At 49.5% G+C, this 15,527-nt stretch overlaps 1 protein-coding gene across 1 annotated transcript in view; it reads right to left on the reverse strand.

Annotated features, from left to right (window-relative positions):
• RBM44 (RNA binding motif protein 44) overlaps positions 1-15,324 on the reverse strand; it is a 1,098,830-nt gene extending 1,083,506 nt beyond the window's left edge. The window contains exon 1 of the mRNA XM_069615953.1: positions 13,782-15,324. Coding sequence (XP_069472054.1) covers positions 13,782-15,305 — 1,524 coding nt within the window. The 5' untranslated portion in view covers positions 15,306-15,324. The remainder of the gene's footprint in view (positions 1-13,781) is intronic.
• Positions 15,325-15,527: the final 203 nt, after the last annotated feature.

Consider the following 15,527-nt stretch of genomic DNA (forward strand, 5'->3'; position numbering starts at 1 on the left):
CTGATTCCTGCGTGCTCCGGCGCATTATAAACATAATATCATAAGGATTAGTCACCAGACTTGATTGAAAAGGGGAAGGCAAGGTATTTTAAGTAGTTATTATTCAGGGAGGTCCTCAGCCTTACAAGTCCCCAGGATTTTGGAAGGGTTTTTATTTCTCCCAAGGTCTAGGAGCTTGCGATTGTTTTCACCCCTATTTACATGTGTATCTTGAGGAAAAACAAGATGGTTATTACAACAAGCCATTACATACTTTGGCATTGCAGAGCAATCCTCCTTAGGGGAAGACAAATACAGAGTCCATCCATTGCCCTGGGCCCTGGGCCTCATCTCCTCCGAAGTGATCCTCCCGCAGACCACCACCCAGAAGGTCATTATCGGAAAGCGCCCGTCTTTCACTGCCCACCAGGGAGGAGACTTTAGGCAAGGAATTCGTGAGGAGTCTGTAGCATTCATCACACCTGCTTCCTCATGTCTCCACTCTCCCCCTCCATCCTGTCTACAATTCTCTCTACATAGCCATAACACAATTGGTGTCACTCTCTCAATCCCAATAATTTACATTAACTCTGTGCAAACATGCCAGAAACTCTACTACAAGTTTTCCTCCACCTGTTGCACCCTGCTTTCTAGTCTATTGTTCTGCCTCAAGCTCCTTTCATCTCACCCGAACATCTCTCACTGGCGAGTGAATCTGCAAGCTTTTTATAGCTCTCCCTTTCCTGCCTAGATGCTTCCATCTGTTCCAATTGGGTACCGCAGTCTGCTGCTTCCCAGGGCCAATATCTGTTTGACATTATCTCACTTCCTCCCCCTCCAAGTCAAGACTTCCCTTTGGAAGTCTTCATATGGGCCTTTAAACGCGACCCCTATTCAGTCTCAATTTCCCTCTGGCTAGGATTGTGGCCATTGTAGTAGTTTGCTCTCTGGTTCTCTCCCATTTCAATTAAGTCACTATTCACTCAGCATTTGCAAAATGTTACTGGGTCTCCACTTTTTCTATGCTATCTCTTGACAGTTTAAGTTTCACTGTCCCACTGCTCCCTTGTAACCAAGTCTGGGGTTTGTGGGGTAGGTGCTGAGCCTCTCATTCGGCTCCTGAATGGGCAAGGACAGCCCATTTCCTTTAGGGCAACCGTCTGTTCCTTCAGTTCCACGCTTATCTGGTGGGACCAGGTGCATTGTGGTACTTTTGTCTTTGCACGGTGTGGACTCCCAGGAAAGATCATTCATCAAAGGAGTCTGGTGAATTCTAGTAGCAGCAATGTGTTGGGAATAAGTAGAAAGAGAAGAGAAAGAGACCTACTCAGGACAGAGGGTGATAGGCACTGGGTCAGAGAAAGTGCATACACAGCTCCAGGACAACCGGGGAACAGGATTATCCCCAAGGATTCCCCCTGAAACTCCCAAATCCCACACACCACCTCTGAGGTATGTCTGGCTCTCACCTTACCCTGGTCGGCCATCTCAGTCTGAAACCCTATAACAGTGGTCACAACCTTGACAAAAGAGGGAGTACTTGTGGAAGCCCAGCATGAAGATACACAGTTCATTATGCCCATGACACTGTTTGGTAGCTTGAATTGAGGGAACCACAGACTGCTGTGAAAAGTCTAATTAAGATCGAACCACCAAGAAAAAGTATAAGAAAAAAATTAAACATTTCAATAAAAGAAATGATGCATGCAGGAATGCTCTACATGGAGAGGAAGCAATGGGAGTCCAGCAGCATAAGCAAAGTAAAGGAACTTATGTAAGCCAGACAGATTCTGCATGGGGGGTGGGGGGGTCGAACAGTGAAGGAGACAGACAGGGAGGGATGAGATGGAACAAGTTACTTACCTGTAACTGTTGTTCTCCAGCATGGGTCTGGCATGGATTCACATGCTCATGAATATTCCCCGTCAGGCTGGGAATCCTCGGTAAAGATAAAATCAGTATCAGTTTCGTTTCTGATCTTTCTTTCTTAGTAGTAACCAATCACTGGTCTCTGGGTCATACTGCCCCCAGCCAACGATTGCTCTCTCCCTAAGGCCCGCCCCTGGCAGCCATCCTCAGATTTGGTAGCACGTAAAGTGGAAGTATGACCAAGTAAAGAGCCGCAGAGGGGTTGGAGGGAGGGTTCGCATGTGAATCCATGCCAGACCCATGCTGGAGAACAACAGTTACAGGAAAGTAACGTGTTCCTTCTCCAGCATGGGATCTGGCATGGATTCAAATGCTCATGAATATAAGAATACATAGCAGTACACACATGCACAACCACGGGAGGTGGCAAGGCTCAACATTAAGCATTACATAAACTCAACATTAAGCAACTCTTACCTCCTCACCCGGCCCACCTTCAGGCGAACAGGTTGCACAGCACTGCTTGGCCGACTCCAGACTCCTCCCTGGAATCCCGGTCGACGCAGTAGAATTTCGTGAAGGTGTGCGTCGACCTCCACGTAGCAGCCATGCAGATGTCCAGCAGGGGCACACCAGACAAGAACGCCGTAGTAGAAGCGATCGCTCTCTGGTCGAAGGGTATCTCGGACGGCCGGGCAACGGTCGGTTTGCCAACCGATGACAGTGCATGATGCAGCCGGAGAGCAATCTGGAATTGGAAGCCTTCGAGAGGGCCTTCCCTTGATTCACGGGTCCAAAGTTCACAAAAAGCTGTGATGTCTCCCGAAAACTCTTTGTGCGGTCCACGTAGAACTTCAGCACTCTAGCTAGATCCAGCGAGTGCAAAGTCCTCTCGGCCGGCGACAAAGGCGACGGAAAGAAAACTGGCAACACCATGGGCTCGTTGAGGTAGAAGTCCGACGGCACCTTGGGTATAACGGAGGGGTGCGTCCTCAGCACCACCCTCGTCTCGTGGAAAGTCAAGTATGGCAGCTTGCAGGATAGGGCTTGGATCCCTCCCACTCGTCGTGCGGAGATGATGGCCACAAGGAACGCTTTTTTCCACAACATAAATTTCAACAGTGCCGAGTGCAGAGGCTCGAATGGTGGCCCCATGAGCCTGGTCAGCACCACGTTGAGCTCCCACGCCGGAGCCTTCACCGGCGGGATCGATTGGAACAGTCCCTTCATAAATTCCTTCACCAGGCGATGAGAACACAGGGATGACCGTCCCGTAGTTCTGGTGTAACGGGAAATCGCTGCAAGATGGATCTTAATGGAAGCGTGAGCTAGCCCCGCCTCGGCCAGCGACAGCAGGTACAGCAGCACTTGAGGGGCCGTAATTCGCAGAGGGTTAATCTTCTGTGCACGGCACCAAACAGAGAACCTCTTCCACTAGTGTCTGTAGCACTTTAGAGTTGAGGACGCCCTGGCCTTTGCAAGCAGCTACTTGCAGTCCACCGGGATTTCGTACCCTCCAAACTCTAGTGCTGCAGGAGCCAGGGCCTGCAAGTTCAGCGACTACGGGTCGTGATGGAGGATGGCGCCTCCTTCTCTGGACAGATTTGCGTCCGTCGACAGCCTGACTGGGGGGGGACGCTGACAAGTCCAGAAGGTCCGGGAACCAGATCTGTCTCGGCCACGCCGGTGCGACGAGGATCATCCTGCACCGGGACCTCTCGAGATGGTTGATGAGTCGGAGCAGCAACGGCAACGGAGGGAACGCATACAGGAACTGGCCCATCCCAGGGGAACGAGAAAGCATTGCCCATACTCCTCGGCTGGGAAAACCTACTGGCGAACCTCTGGCAATTGGAGTTCATTGCCGTCGCAAACAGGTCGATCTGGGGTTTGCCCCATTGTTGGAAAAGTCGATCCACTTGATCCTGACGCAGCTCCCACTCGTAGCACGAGCGCAGCTCCCTGCTGAGTGAGAAAACGATAACGTTCTTTGTTCCTGCAAGATGGAAGGGCACCAGAAACATGCCCTGGGCGACGGCCCAGTGCCACAGATCCTGGGCCTCCTTGGACAGGGCTGGGGATCTGGTGCCTCCCTGCTTCCGGATGTAGAACATTGTGGTGGAGTTGTCGGTGAAGATCCTTACCCCCTTGCCCTTGAGGGACGGGAGAAACAACCCGAGGGCCCAGACCACTGCTCGGAGCTCCAGGATGTTGATGTGGAGTGACCTCTCCTCCGGGAGCCTGTTATGCAGAATCCTGTGCAGTGCCCTTAGGGACCACTACACACAATTAAGACCACAGGTGGCAATACAAGTTTTACCTTTGGTACAAGCGTGTACTACTAAGTTATAGTGGTAGCAGTAGCAGAGCAGCCAGGCTCATCTCGAGTATATGAGCAGTAGCAGATTACACAAAGGGACCACAATTACTGTGGCTCAAGCAAACACTGACTCAAGGTTTCAGGTAAAAAATATAAGTACATTTATTTTTAAACCATCAGTTATAAACACAACACCTCTATTAAACTTTAAACAAAACCACACGTTAAATATACTACAACTAACCAATTCACTTTGTACAGTAAGTCTCAAGGTAAGTACCCTGTGTTTGAATGAACCAGTGCTATCAACAAAACAAGATACCGCGGATACGGTTGCAATCACTTTTTGATAGTTCGGTCTACTCAATAAACGCGTATCCGTGACATGAAATGCTACCGGGGCAAAAACACACTTCGCACCTGGGATACCGAGAGGGAGCTGGAGGCAAAAATCATAGGCAATATTTAGGTTAGGCAGACAGCATCGAGAAACTCTCAGAAACAGGGTCGGAGCCAGGGTTAAGTGACACCGGAGACCTGTTGCCGAAGATCACACCGTTAAGACAGTTCAAGATTCAGTGTAGCCCAGAGTACTTTGATATTGTCAATGTTCGGAAGCAAAAGTTATGGAGGGAAGACCAGGACGAGCCTTGAAGATGAAGAAAAAGGGATTCACCCAATTTCCTCGAGTAGAACACAGTAGCATATTCAAATGGTGCAGCTGGTGCACTGGCAGTTGTTCCTGTTGATTTTCCGCAGACCCACGATTCCTGGAGCTTCGTTGTGAAGGAGGACGTCTGAAGGGGATCTGCACCACACAGGGATGAAGCCGGCAGCAGCAACAACAAATAAAAGATGAGCTCCTTAAAAACAGGGGAGGCTCGGCAGGTGGCTATCCGGACCACTACAGCAGTGTGCAGCGATTTCGACCACGGCAGAGATCTCTGGCTGAAGAAGATGAGCTGGTTATCCCCACCAGGCTCAAGGGAAGAAGACTCCGGAGTGGATCTCCCCTTAGTCGTCAAAGGGTAGATAGCTCAGGACTGCAGCAGGGCTTCACCGGGACGGGGTAGTTGCAGCAGCTATCATTCTCTCCACTTCTCTTCAGTTCCTTGTAGTTCAAGAGGCGACTGACTTCTAGCCCAAGAGACCTGCCTTTTATGCGCAAAACCCCCATTCACACAGACTGGCTGTCAATCACGTAGCGGGGGGATTGTCCAGCCGGGACAACCACCTCAGCCAATCATGGCAAAGTGCAACTTGGGTTTCCTAGGATACCCTGTGCAGGGGCTGACTACACCCCTCCCTCACATTCAGCCCACGTAGACACCGAGGCGCCAAGAGGAGGGCTTCTCTGCAGAAGCCTGCCAAAAGGTGGTGAAAAAAGAAGGTGAACCTAGTTTGCCGCGCAAAGTAAAACACAAGAAGGACTTTAACAAAAAGAAATGGCGAATAAACCCAACCGGAGCCAAGTATTTGGTCAAGCGGGTTTATGTTCGAGGCCAATATAATAGCCAAGAACAGTACCACGTTCATCTAATATAATCACGGAAGAAAAGTTAGGGTAGATACCACTGCCACCAGCCTAGTCTAAATGTTAAGAGCAAAACAATGGTCTGGGAGGCACAGACAGAAAAGGGGTACAGATTAGCACTTTCCAGTACTCCATGCAAGATGGGGTGTACTGGGTCTATGGTAAAAATGACTATGTAAAGTAAATGGCAACTTTACCTTTCTCTGGGGGACAGTAGTCAGCCCCAGCGAAATGGAGTCAGAGGGAAGTCTTAAAGACAACCCCGGGTTACTGCACTAAAGGTGCTGTGTAACCCATACAAGAACAGGGGAACCTGGAGTGGTGTGCTCCAGTGCCCAAGATCACACAATGAGTAAAAACACATAGGTCAAAACACATGTAAGAGTGGAAAAGGATGTACACTCTTACCAGGTGGAAAGAATTGAACTCCAGAAATCCAGCAAAGCTTCTGCGGGACTCGCGAGGTGAGGGAAATATTAGCCCTAGAAGGAGAATTCTCCCTAACAGAGCCAAAGGCCTCTCTCGTGCACATCTCTGGTGTGCGCTTCGCATCCCTCCAGGGAGGCGTCCGTCTGCACAGTCTCCTGATGTACCGGGGTCTGAAAGTCCTTGCACGCCGCGAGATGCGCGCGGGTGCCCCACCATTGAATCGCTTGGCGGAAAACCTTGTTGAGCGGGATCCTGTCTTCGAAGCTGCCCGTCGCTTGCATCCAACAGGCGTCGAGGAACTCTTGTAGAGGGCGCATCCGTAGCCTGCACAGGTGCACCAGGTAGATGCATGAGGACATCATTCCGAGCAGGGACTTGATGGATCTCACCCTGGCCATGCCCGTGGCTAGCAGGCGCTACACCTTGCCCAAGATGGCCTTCGTCCTCTCCTCCGACGGCGAGGCCAATCGCGCCACTGTATCGAGCTTGGCTCCCAAAAACAGTGCGACCTGCGACGGGACCAGGTGGGGTTTCGAGTAGTTGGAGAATACCAGATCCGTGAGAAGTTGGACGGTGTCCGCTATGTGTTCGATGGCAAGTTCTCTTGTCCTTGCACAGATGAGCCAATCGTCCAGGTAGGGGTAGACGTGGATCCCCCGCAGGAGCAGCTGCGCTGCCACTGGTGCGAGGCACTTGGTAAACACCCTGGGTGCAGACTTCAGCCCGAACGGCAGGGCCTTGAATTGGTAGTGCCGGCCTTGGACTACGAATCTGAGAAACTTTCGATGTCCTTTTAGAATGGGGATGTGAAAGTAAGCATCCTCCAAGTCCAGCGACGATAGGAAGTCGCCCTCCTCCAGCTGTCCCAGCACGTGCTGGAGGGTGACCATCCTGAACTTTTGTGCCTTGATGCATTTGTTTAACCGCCGAAGGTCCAGGATGGGGCGCCAACCGCCTGTCTTCTTTCTGACGGGGAAGTATCTCGAGTATACTCCCGAGCCCCGGAGCCTCTTCGGGACGAGCTCGATTGCGCCCTTCTTAAGCATCGCCCTTACTTCTAACAGTAGTTGAGGGACGTGTTTTTCATTCCTGGCCACGGGAGGAATGCGGGGGCACTTCATTTGAAATTTGAGAGTGTGCCCGTGGGCCAGGGCATCCAGCACCCAAAGGTCGGTGGAGATGAACTCCCACTCGCTGATGAACTTAGTCAGCCGGCCTCCCACCGGGGTGCTCAGGTGGGGGCCCGACGCTGCGGCCGGTTCAGTCCTGCTTGGAGGCGGCCTTGCCGACAAGATCCTCCTGACTTGCCGCATCCTCTGTAGGCCTCTTGCAACGAGGAGCAGGCCGCCTGGCGGTACGTCGAGGAGCCGCCGCCAGATCCCTTGGAGGCACCCTGTCTGCCTCTGGCGTTCCGAAAGGGCAGCCGTCGTTGCTGCAACACTCCCAAGGCCCAATCAGTCTCCGTGTCGGTCTTGATGGCCTGAAGTGACTCATCCACTGGTTTTCCAAACAGGTTGTTCCCGTCGAAGGGCATGTCCATAACTGTGGTTTGCATGTCCTGGCGGAAATCAGTTGCATTGAGCCATCCCGCCGTCGAAGGCAAACACCGTTGCCCAACTGGTGGAATTCGGTGTCGGCGGTATCCACGGCCACCGTTATGACGTGGTCCGACTCCACCTCAGTAGGAAGTCCAGCAGGGGAGCGGTTAGGCAGAAACCTGTGCAGTTCCCTCTGGGACCACTGCAAAAGATTTAGGACTACAGGTGTTTGGCAGTAAACCCACTTGCTAGCAGTCTGTACCACACAGATTCACTTGGTAGCTGTGGCTGAGCAATCAGACTTCCCTCAAGAAGAGTTAGGCAGTATACAGAGTATTCACAATAGGTCAAAAGAACACAATAGAGCAAGTAAACACTGACCAGAGCTTGGTGTAAAAGAGATATAATTATTTATTTAAAACCACATCTAGAAAAAACACACAGGCACTAATAGTAAGCAATCCAAAAACACGGTCACTAAAAGATATACACTCCCTTAAAAGAATATTAGGCAAGTCTTAAGTAAAGCCCCACTTATTTTCAGACAGCGGTGAGCGCTTAACGTAGATGGCACTCTAATAATTAGTTTAAAAAAGGAGAGAAAAGCAGAGAATAAATTGAAACAGATCCCAACACTTTTTCACGAACACAACAAGAGAGGAAGGCAAAGTAACACCGTGAGTTTAGAGCCAGTGGGCCGGATCCACTTTAAGGGGATCAAAACGAAATAAGAGTCTTGTAAAGGTTCAAAAAGAGTTGGACCAAAGAAAGGGACCAGTTAGAGGGTCAAGGCGGCCAGCCCAGTCCAGAAGGTGATGGGGTTATTACCTTGTAGCAATCTTTAGAAAGGGAGGCCTGGCGGACACGGTACCTTAAAGTGGTGAGAATACTCCAGCAGGGGAGTTGTTCCTGGCAGCGGATGCAAGTCGGTGCTTCGTCCGGGGGAAGAGAGGATCTTGTCGGGGAGGAAGACAGGAGTCTGTTGCACTGCCAGGGAAGAAACCAGACGCAGAGTTTCTCAGGTAAAAGGAGCGGTCCTTTAGTTTGCGGTCCAGTGGTAAGGGGCTATCCGGTTGACGGGGTGCTTGGGCACGGGCAATTCGACCACTTAGCCCGTCTGGGGTGCAAAGAGAAGAAGGTAAACTGGTTGTGCCCACCAGTCAGGGGAAGAAGCCTCTCCAGCCGGGAGATCTTCTCTGTCCTCGGGAAGTGGTGAGTCGGTTCCGCAGGGCTTCACCGGTGGTGTCGTCGTGATAGGTCGGCTCAGCTTCTCCCTCGTCGGATTCTCAGGTCCTGTGGTGACTTCTGAAGTTCCAGTCCCCAAAGCCCTGCTTTTATGCAGCATACCCCCATTCACTCAGCCTAGCTGTCAATCAAACATGCTAAGTGGTGAGCCGGCCAGCTCACCACTTGGGCCAATCACACAAGAGTGCGACTTGAGTTACCAAGGTAACTCAGTCCAGGGTGCCTAAACCCCCTCCCACACCCCCTGTGGTACCCAGAGTGGCACCACTTTTGGAGGCTTTCTGTGGAGAAGCCTGCCAAAAAGTGGATCAAAGGGTTCGACTATGTTCGAGGCTATGAGAATTAAATAATTAAAGTTGGTAGCCTCAAACGATGGGAAAATCCCATAGGATTATATTCGCGGTCGAATATAAAACGTAGTATCCATGCCACCAGCCAAAACTCGATCAGGGGGGACAGAGACGTACCCCCTCGACTAACGGACCCCGGGGCAATCGAATTGCCCCCGAAGTACGTCCACAATATGATGGTTTGTACTGGTTTCTGTTAATAATTTGGGACTAGTAAAGCCAATGGTGACTTTACATGCCCTGGGAGACAGTAGTCAGTCCCAGGGTATGGAGTCTATGGTGGGGTGTCACTATGACACCCCTGTGTTACTGCACAGAGGGTGCTTTGGAACACACATAGTAAAAACACATGAGACCCTATGGCGTAAAGGACCCCGTAGCCCATAAAACACAATAACAGTCAAAGGAACACCATAAAACATGTCCAAGAGTGGCAGAAAAAGAGTCTCACTCTTGGCAGGAGAAAAAAACTAACTCCAGAAATCCAGCAAAGCTGCTGGGGGACTCACTAGGTTAGGAAATTCAGCCTAAAGAGAGAATTCTCCCTAACAGGAGCGATCTTGTACCACAGCTCCCTGTCGTAGCTGGCCACAATCGATAAGGCGTTGGCCGCCTTAATTGTCGTCGCCGCAGACGAGATGACTCATCGTCCCATGGCGTCCAGCTTCTTTCCCTCGCCGTCAGGTGGGGAGGTCGAAGTTGAGGATGACGCCCCCAGCGCCTTCTTCTTGGCCGCCGCCGAGACAACCGAATCCGGGGTCGGCTGTGCCCTAAGGCACAAAGGGGCGGAATCGGGGACCCGGTACTTCTTCTCATACCGATCCCTCTTAGCAGGCGTCGTGGACAGGTTCTTCAGGAGAGCAAGTCCCTCCTCCCAGATATCGTCAATCAATGGAACCGGGAGGACCATCTTCCTCTTGGCCTTGTGTTAGGGAGAATTCTCTGTTTAGGCTGAATTTCCCTACCTAGTGAGTCCCCCAGCAGCTTTGCTGGATTTCTGGGGTTTCTTTTTTCTCCTGCCAAGAGTGAGACACTTTTTCCCTCACTCTTGGGCCTGTTTGAAGTGTGTTTTATTGGTTAAACCTTGTGTTGAATGGGCTATGGGGTCTTTTACTCCATAGGGCCTCATGTATTTTTGGGATGTGGGTTACACAGCACCCTCTGTGCAGTAACCCAGGGGTGTCCTAGGGACTCCCCAACATAGACTCCATACCCTGGGACTGACTACTGTCTCCCAGGGCATGTAAAGTCACCAAAGACTTTACTAGTCTTAAATCCTGAACAGAACCAGTACAAACCATCATATTGTGGACGTACTGGCTGGGGCAATTCGATTGCCCCAGGGTCTGTTAGTCGAAGGGGCACGTCTCCGTCCCCCCTGATCGAGTTTTGGCTGGTGGCAGTGGAAACTACTTTTTATATTCAACCGCGAATATTTTCCTATGGGATTTCCCATTGTTTTAGGCTAACACATTTAATTATTTATTTACGGTAGCCTCAAACATACCGCCGGTTTATATATTTATTATTATAACTCCGGTTGGGAATTTTTGCCAAAACTTGATTCTAAAATGGCGTTGGCGTTCGCCTCTGTAACTCTGACCCAAAGTGGAGCCCTTTGTTCCACTTTTGGCGGGCTTCTCCACAGAAGCCCTCCAAAGTGGTGCCACTCTGTCTGGGGTACTTAGGAGGGGTGGAGGGGGATTTAGGCACCCTGGACTGAGTTACCTTGGTAACTCAAGTCGCACTCCGTCCTGATTGGCCCAAGTGGAGAGCCGGCCGGCTCACCACTTAGCATGTTTGAGTGACAGCTAGGCTGGGTGAATGGGGGTTTGCTGCATAAAAGCAGGGCTTTGGGGACTGGAACTTTAGAAGTCGCCACAGGACCAAGAATCCGACGAGGGAAGGGCTGAGCCGACCTGCTACGACGACACCACCCGGTGGAGCCCTGCTGAACCGTCTCACCACTTTTCCCAACGACCGAGGAGGACTCTTAACGGAGTGGCTCCTTCCCTTGACTGGTGGGGACAACCAGTTTTCACATTCTTTCCGCTTCTTCGAGGAATCTCGTGGCCGCCTTGCCCGTGCCAAGCACCCCGGCAACCGGAATACCACACTTTTACCACATCCGCGAAAGTCGGTACAACCCTTTAACTGGAGGACTCCGCGGCTGGTTTCTTCCCGGGCAGTGCAACGACCTTCTTCTTCTGCTCTTCAGCGAGAACTTCTTCTTCCCTGACCGACGTCGAGCCTTGCTGCCACTGCCTGGAACAACTGCCACCGCTGCAGGATCCTTCCCGTTTAAGGTACCGTGTTCCGCCTGGCTTCCCTTGCCACCGATTGTACGGGGTAGTTTTAGCCCCCGGCTTTCGAACCTGGGAGTGCCTGGGACACCCTGGCTAAACTTTCCAAGCCTCTCTAAACTCTTTCTGAACTCTTTTGCAAGACTCTGAATCCCTAATAACTGTGTGATCTTGGGCACATTTTCGCTCTGTCTGCTCTAAGAGTGGGCCCTGCCTAGTGACGTTTGCTCACCTGTGACTTTGTGCTTCTTTGAGCCTACTGAAAGTGTTCTTGACCTTAGAGTGGTGTGTTTATCCTAATTCTGCTCTTTTTCCCTCCCTTCTTTGAACCACTAGAGTGTCATCTAACGTTAAGCACTCACCTCTGTTTGAATTATGTGGCGTTAACCAAGAGTTGTCTAGTTAGGAATAAGGGTTGGGACTGCTTTCCATATAACTGTGTTTGAAGTGTTTTACTATATATTGCTAGAGTGTTTTCAACTTATGTGTTCTTAAAATAAATAACTATATACTTTTGAAACCAAGCTGTGGTCAGTGTTTGCTTGTACTATTGTGTTTGAGTACCTATTGTGTATACTTTGCATACTGCCTAACTCTTCTTGAGGGAAGTCTGACTGCTCAGCCACAGCTACCAGGTAAATCTGGGTGGTACAGACTGCTACCAAGTGGGTTTACTGCTATACCTGTAGTCTTAAATCTTTTGCAGTGTTCCCTAAGGGAACTGCACAGGTTTCTGCCTAACACCTTGCACCGCTGATAGAGGAAACCTTCCTTCTGTTCCTCAGGACAGAGCTGAAAAAGCTTGGATGCCCTGGCAATCGGGCAGGGAGGCCCAAGGGAGTGGTGATAGAAGGCCCATCCCGTCGTCACCACTGTCATCATCCGTCCCCATCGTGGCCGTATCCCTAGGATCAGGGGAAAGAGATGAAGGCTGAGCGGGCCACGAGGGCTGGAAAGGCGGGGGATGAACTCACCTCCGCTTGTTTGGAGGGCTTCCCGACGGGCCCAGTTCTGCTGGGTCATCCGTTGGGGTGAGGGGCAATCTCGTCCGTATCTCCGTGCATAAAGTTTGGATTGCCATCAGAATGGCCACTGAGTTGTCCTGAGGCTCGGGCACTGGCTGTGATGGGCGCGATGGTTGCTCCTCCTCTGACGATCCCTCATAGTCCGTTCCGACAGGTTCTTGCAAAACGCAGAGTCCTTTTCCACGTGCGTCTTTTCTTCGTGAAGGCAGTAGAGACATCTCAAATGCTCATCCGCATTGAAAACATTCTGTAATCCGCATCCAGGGCAGTTCCCTAACAGCTTGGATCCGGGTGTCCAGCTTCCCTTGTCCTGGGCCATGTCCACGAGGTAGGACTCAGATCTTCTGGAATCCTGCAAGAAGCGTAACTCGACGAGAACTTCACCCTTAAGGGGTGTAGAAAATTCCAAAACGGGTCCACGTTGATCGGAAGTAGAAACGGTGGAGCTTGAGGTTCGATTGACCGAAGAAATTAGATTAAACTCTTTGAAAAAAGGCAAAATGCAGTAAAAGCTCGAGAGCTATAGCACGAGGACTCCCAACACTTAAACGTGCGGTAAAAATCTGAGGATGGCTGCCAGGGGCGGGGCTTAGGGAGAGGGCAGTCATTGGCTGGGGGCAGTATGACCCAGAGACAGTGATTGGCTACTACTAAGAAAGACAGATCAGAAACGAAACTGATACTGATACTGATTTTTTCTTTACCGAGGATTCCCAACCTGACGACGGGGAATATTCATGAGCATGTGAATCTATGCCAGACCCCATGCTGGAGAAGTTCACAAACCTCTTACTACTAAGAGGCCTAAAGAATCGTCCTGATTGGAGTAATCAAATCTATGCGCACAGGGCTGATGAGGGCTTAGAAATTGGTGATCTAACGTTCAGGAAACAAAACGTCCTGACACGCCCACAATTCACAAGCTAACAATGGACTTGGTGATTAGCACCTAGAGGATGATTGACTCAGCAATGAAATCTATAAACGGGTTTGGACTAAACCAAGTGCAAATGGCAGTTGTGTATAGTGAACTGACCCGCAACTCTATGCAAACCAACAGATAACGAAATTCCTGAGCAGTAATATATTTTTAGCAGTAGCGACAAAGTTCAGATTTTAAAACCATTAAAAAATGTGAATGACCATTTAATATAAAAACACAAAATTAGTAACCAAGCAAATACTGTACCTGAGAAAGTGTCCAATCTAAAACAGCAACATCTGTATTAACTGTTTTTTCCTGAGAGTACACAGAAACAGTTTGTGATCCAACATCCTGCATAAGGCCTCGATCCGAAGTGAAATCTGTATTGCATGAAACGCTTCTGTATTCCTTTGCCTGCCATCTTTTTGAACTGCACTTGTTTATCAAAGTCACCTCTGTATTGTTTGCTCTGGAGACCGAAGACCTTTCTGTGGTTGTAGACCTGCTGATTGTGAAACAGTTACGAAAATCTGAACTAGCATCAACCACCTGGCTCACTGTAACTTTGGAATCACCAGCTGCACTTTTGAGGCAATGAAGACATTGCAAATCATTGTCAGGAATGTGAACCTGGACAGAAAAACCATCTGCAGCAACAGCCGTGGGTGCATTTTTCTCAAAATATGGCTGCTCACCCATAGTGGAAATGCAAGAGTGATCCAAAGCTGGGATGCTGTCAAAGCTGCTGTCACTTAGTGCTGACTGAAATGAATCATCAAAAATATCTGGACTAGAATTGAGAGTGTCTTGTGAGATCTGCATAGACTCCATTCCATATTGCTGCCATGTTTGGGTGTACCGATTCCCATAATCCTGAAAATCTCCATTATCGTTCAAGCCCTCCACATTCCCGTACAGTTCTACTTTCTCTAGTATTTGACAGCCATCTGTGAGATCAGTAAGAATGATGTCAGCGATGGACTCACTACCCTCTGTATTAGCTTCTCCAACAGACCCCTGGAATGTGCCAAAAAATGGTGGATTAGAATTGTGAACAATGGCTTCTTCACATTTCGGAGCATTCCATTCAGTCTGCTGCATGGCATAATCGTTCCCTGGTGTACATTCATCAGCTTTGTAATTTGCTATTATTACTTGGTCGCTAGACACAATATCAACTGAATCAAAAGCAGAAGTGAATGAAGTCTCTTCAGTATGCTCAGAATCTGAAGCAAGATCATTTGCGGCTTTAAAGAAAGTTTCAATCATTTTAGGAACCTCTGTGCCTCCATCTGTTGCAGACGCATTCACTTCCTGAAGTGATGACAAACTTTGACAAGAAAGGCCTTCAGTTTCAAAACCTTGATATTCCAGCTCCTCAGTCAATTTGTTTTTCTGGCTCTCAGAGGTACTTAAAAGTATATTGTCGCTGATCTGAGCAGTGTCGTCCTCTTCCTTAGTGTCCTCTAACATGCTTGAAAATATTTCTTGCTGTTGCCTGTACTCGTCGAATGCTGTTTCCAAAGATAAATCAACAAGTGATTCCACATTGTTTGGAAGATTAAACCTAGAGACTGCATTTGAATGGATCTGTTCAGAAATGCAACGATTTGCCATCTCCCGATTGTCTGTCTGCTGGCCAACAATCTCGACTGCATTTGCTACTCCAAAGCAAGACCTGCACGTTTCAGATGTGGGAACGTCAATTTCATATGTATCTTCTGAGGAATCGGAAACAGGCTCCTCAGTACAGCTTGCAAAACTCCCACTTGCATCCAAAGACAACATACTTTCTCTTTCAATCAATTCTTCATCTAATTAAAAGAAGAAATGCAAAAATGTCATACTGTAAATTAGGTTTTAGAGAACAGTTGGTATACCTGATAGAGCAATTGCAAGATAATAACTTGAAAATCAGCAAAAGTGCTTTAAACGTGGACAATATAGGAGCACACAATCAAGACAACGCAATGGGCAATTTTTTTCTCATATAAAACTGATTCCCATTAC

Source organism: Ambystoma mexicanum, chromosome 9, assembly GCF_040938575.1.
Source record: "Ambystoma mexicanum isolate Mex_15411 chromosome 9, UKY_AmexF1_1, whole genome shotgun sequence".
NCBI classification, from domain to species: Eukaryota; Metazoa; Chordata; class Amphibia; order Caudata; family Ambystomatidae; genus Ambystoma; species Ambystoma mexicanum.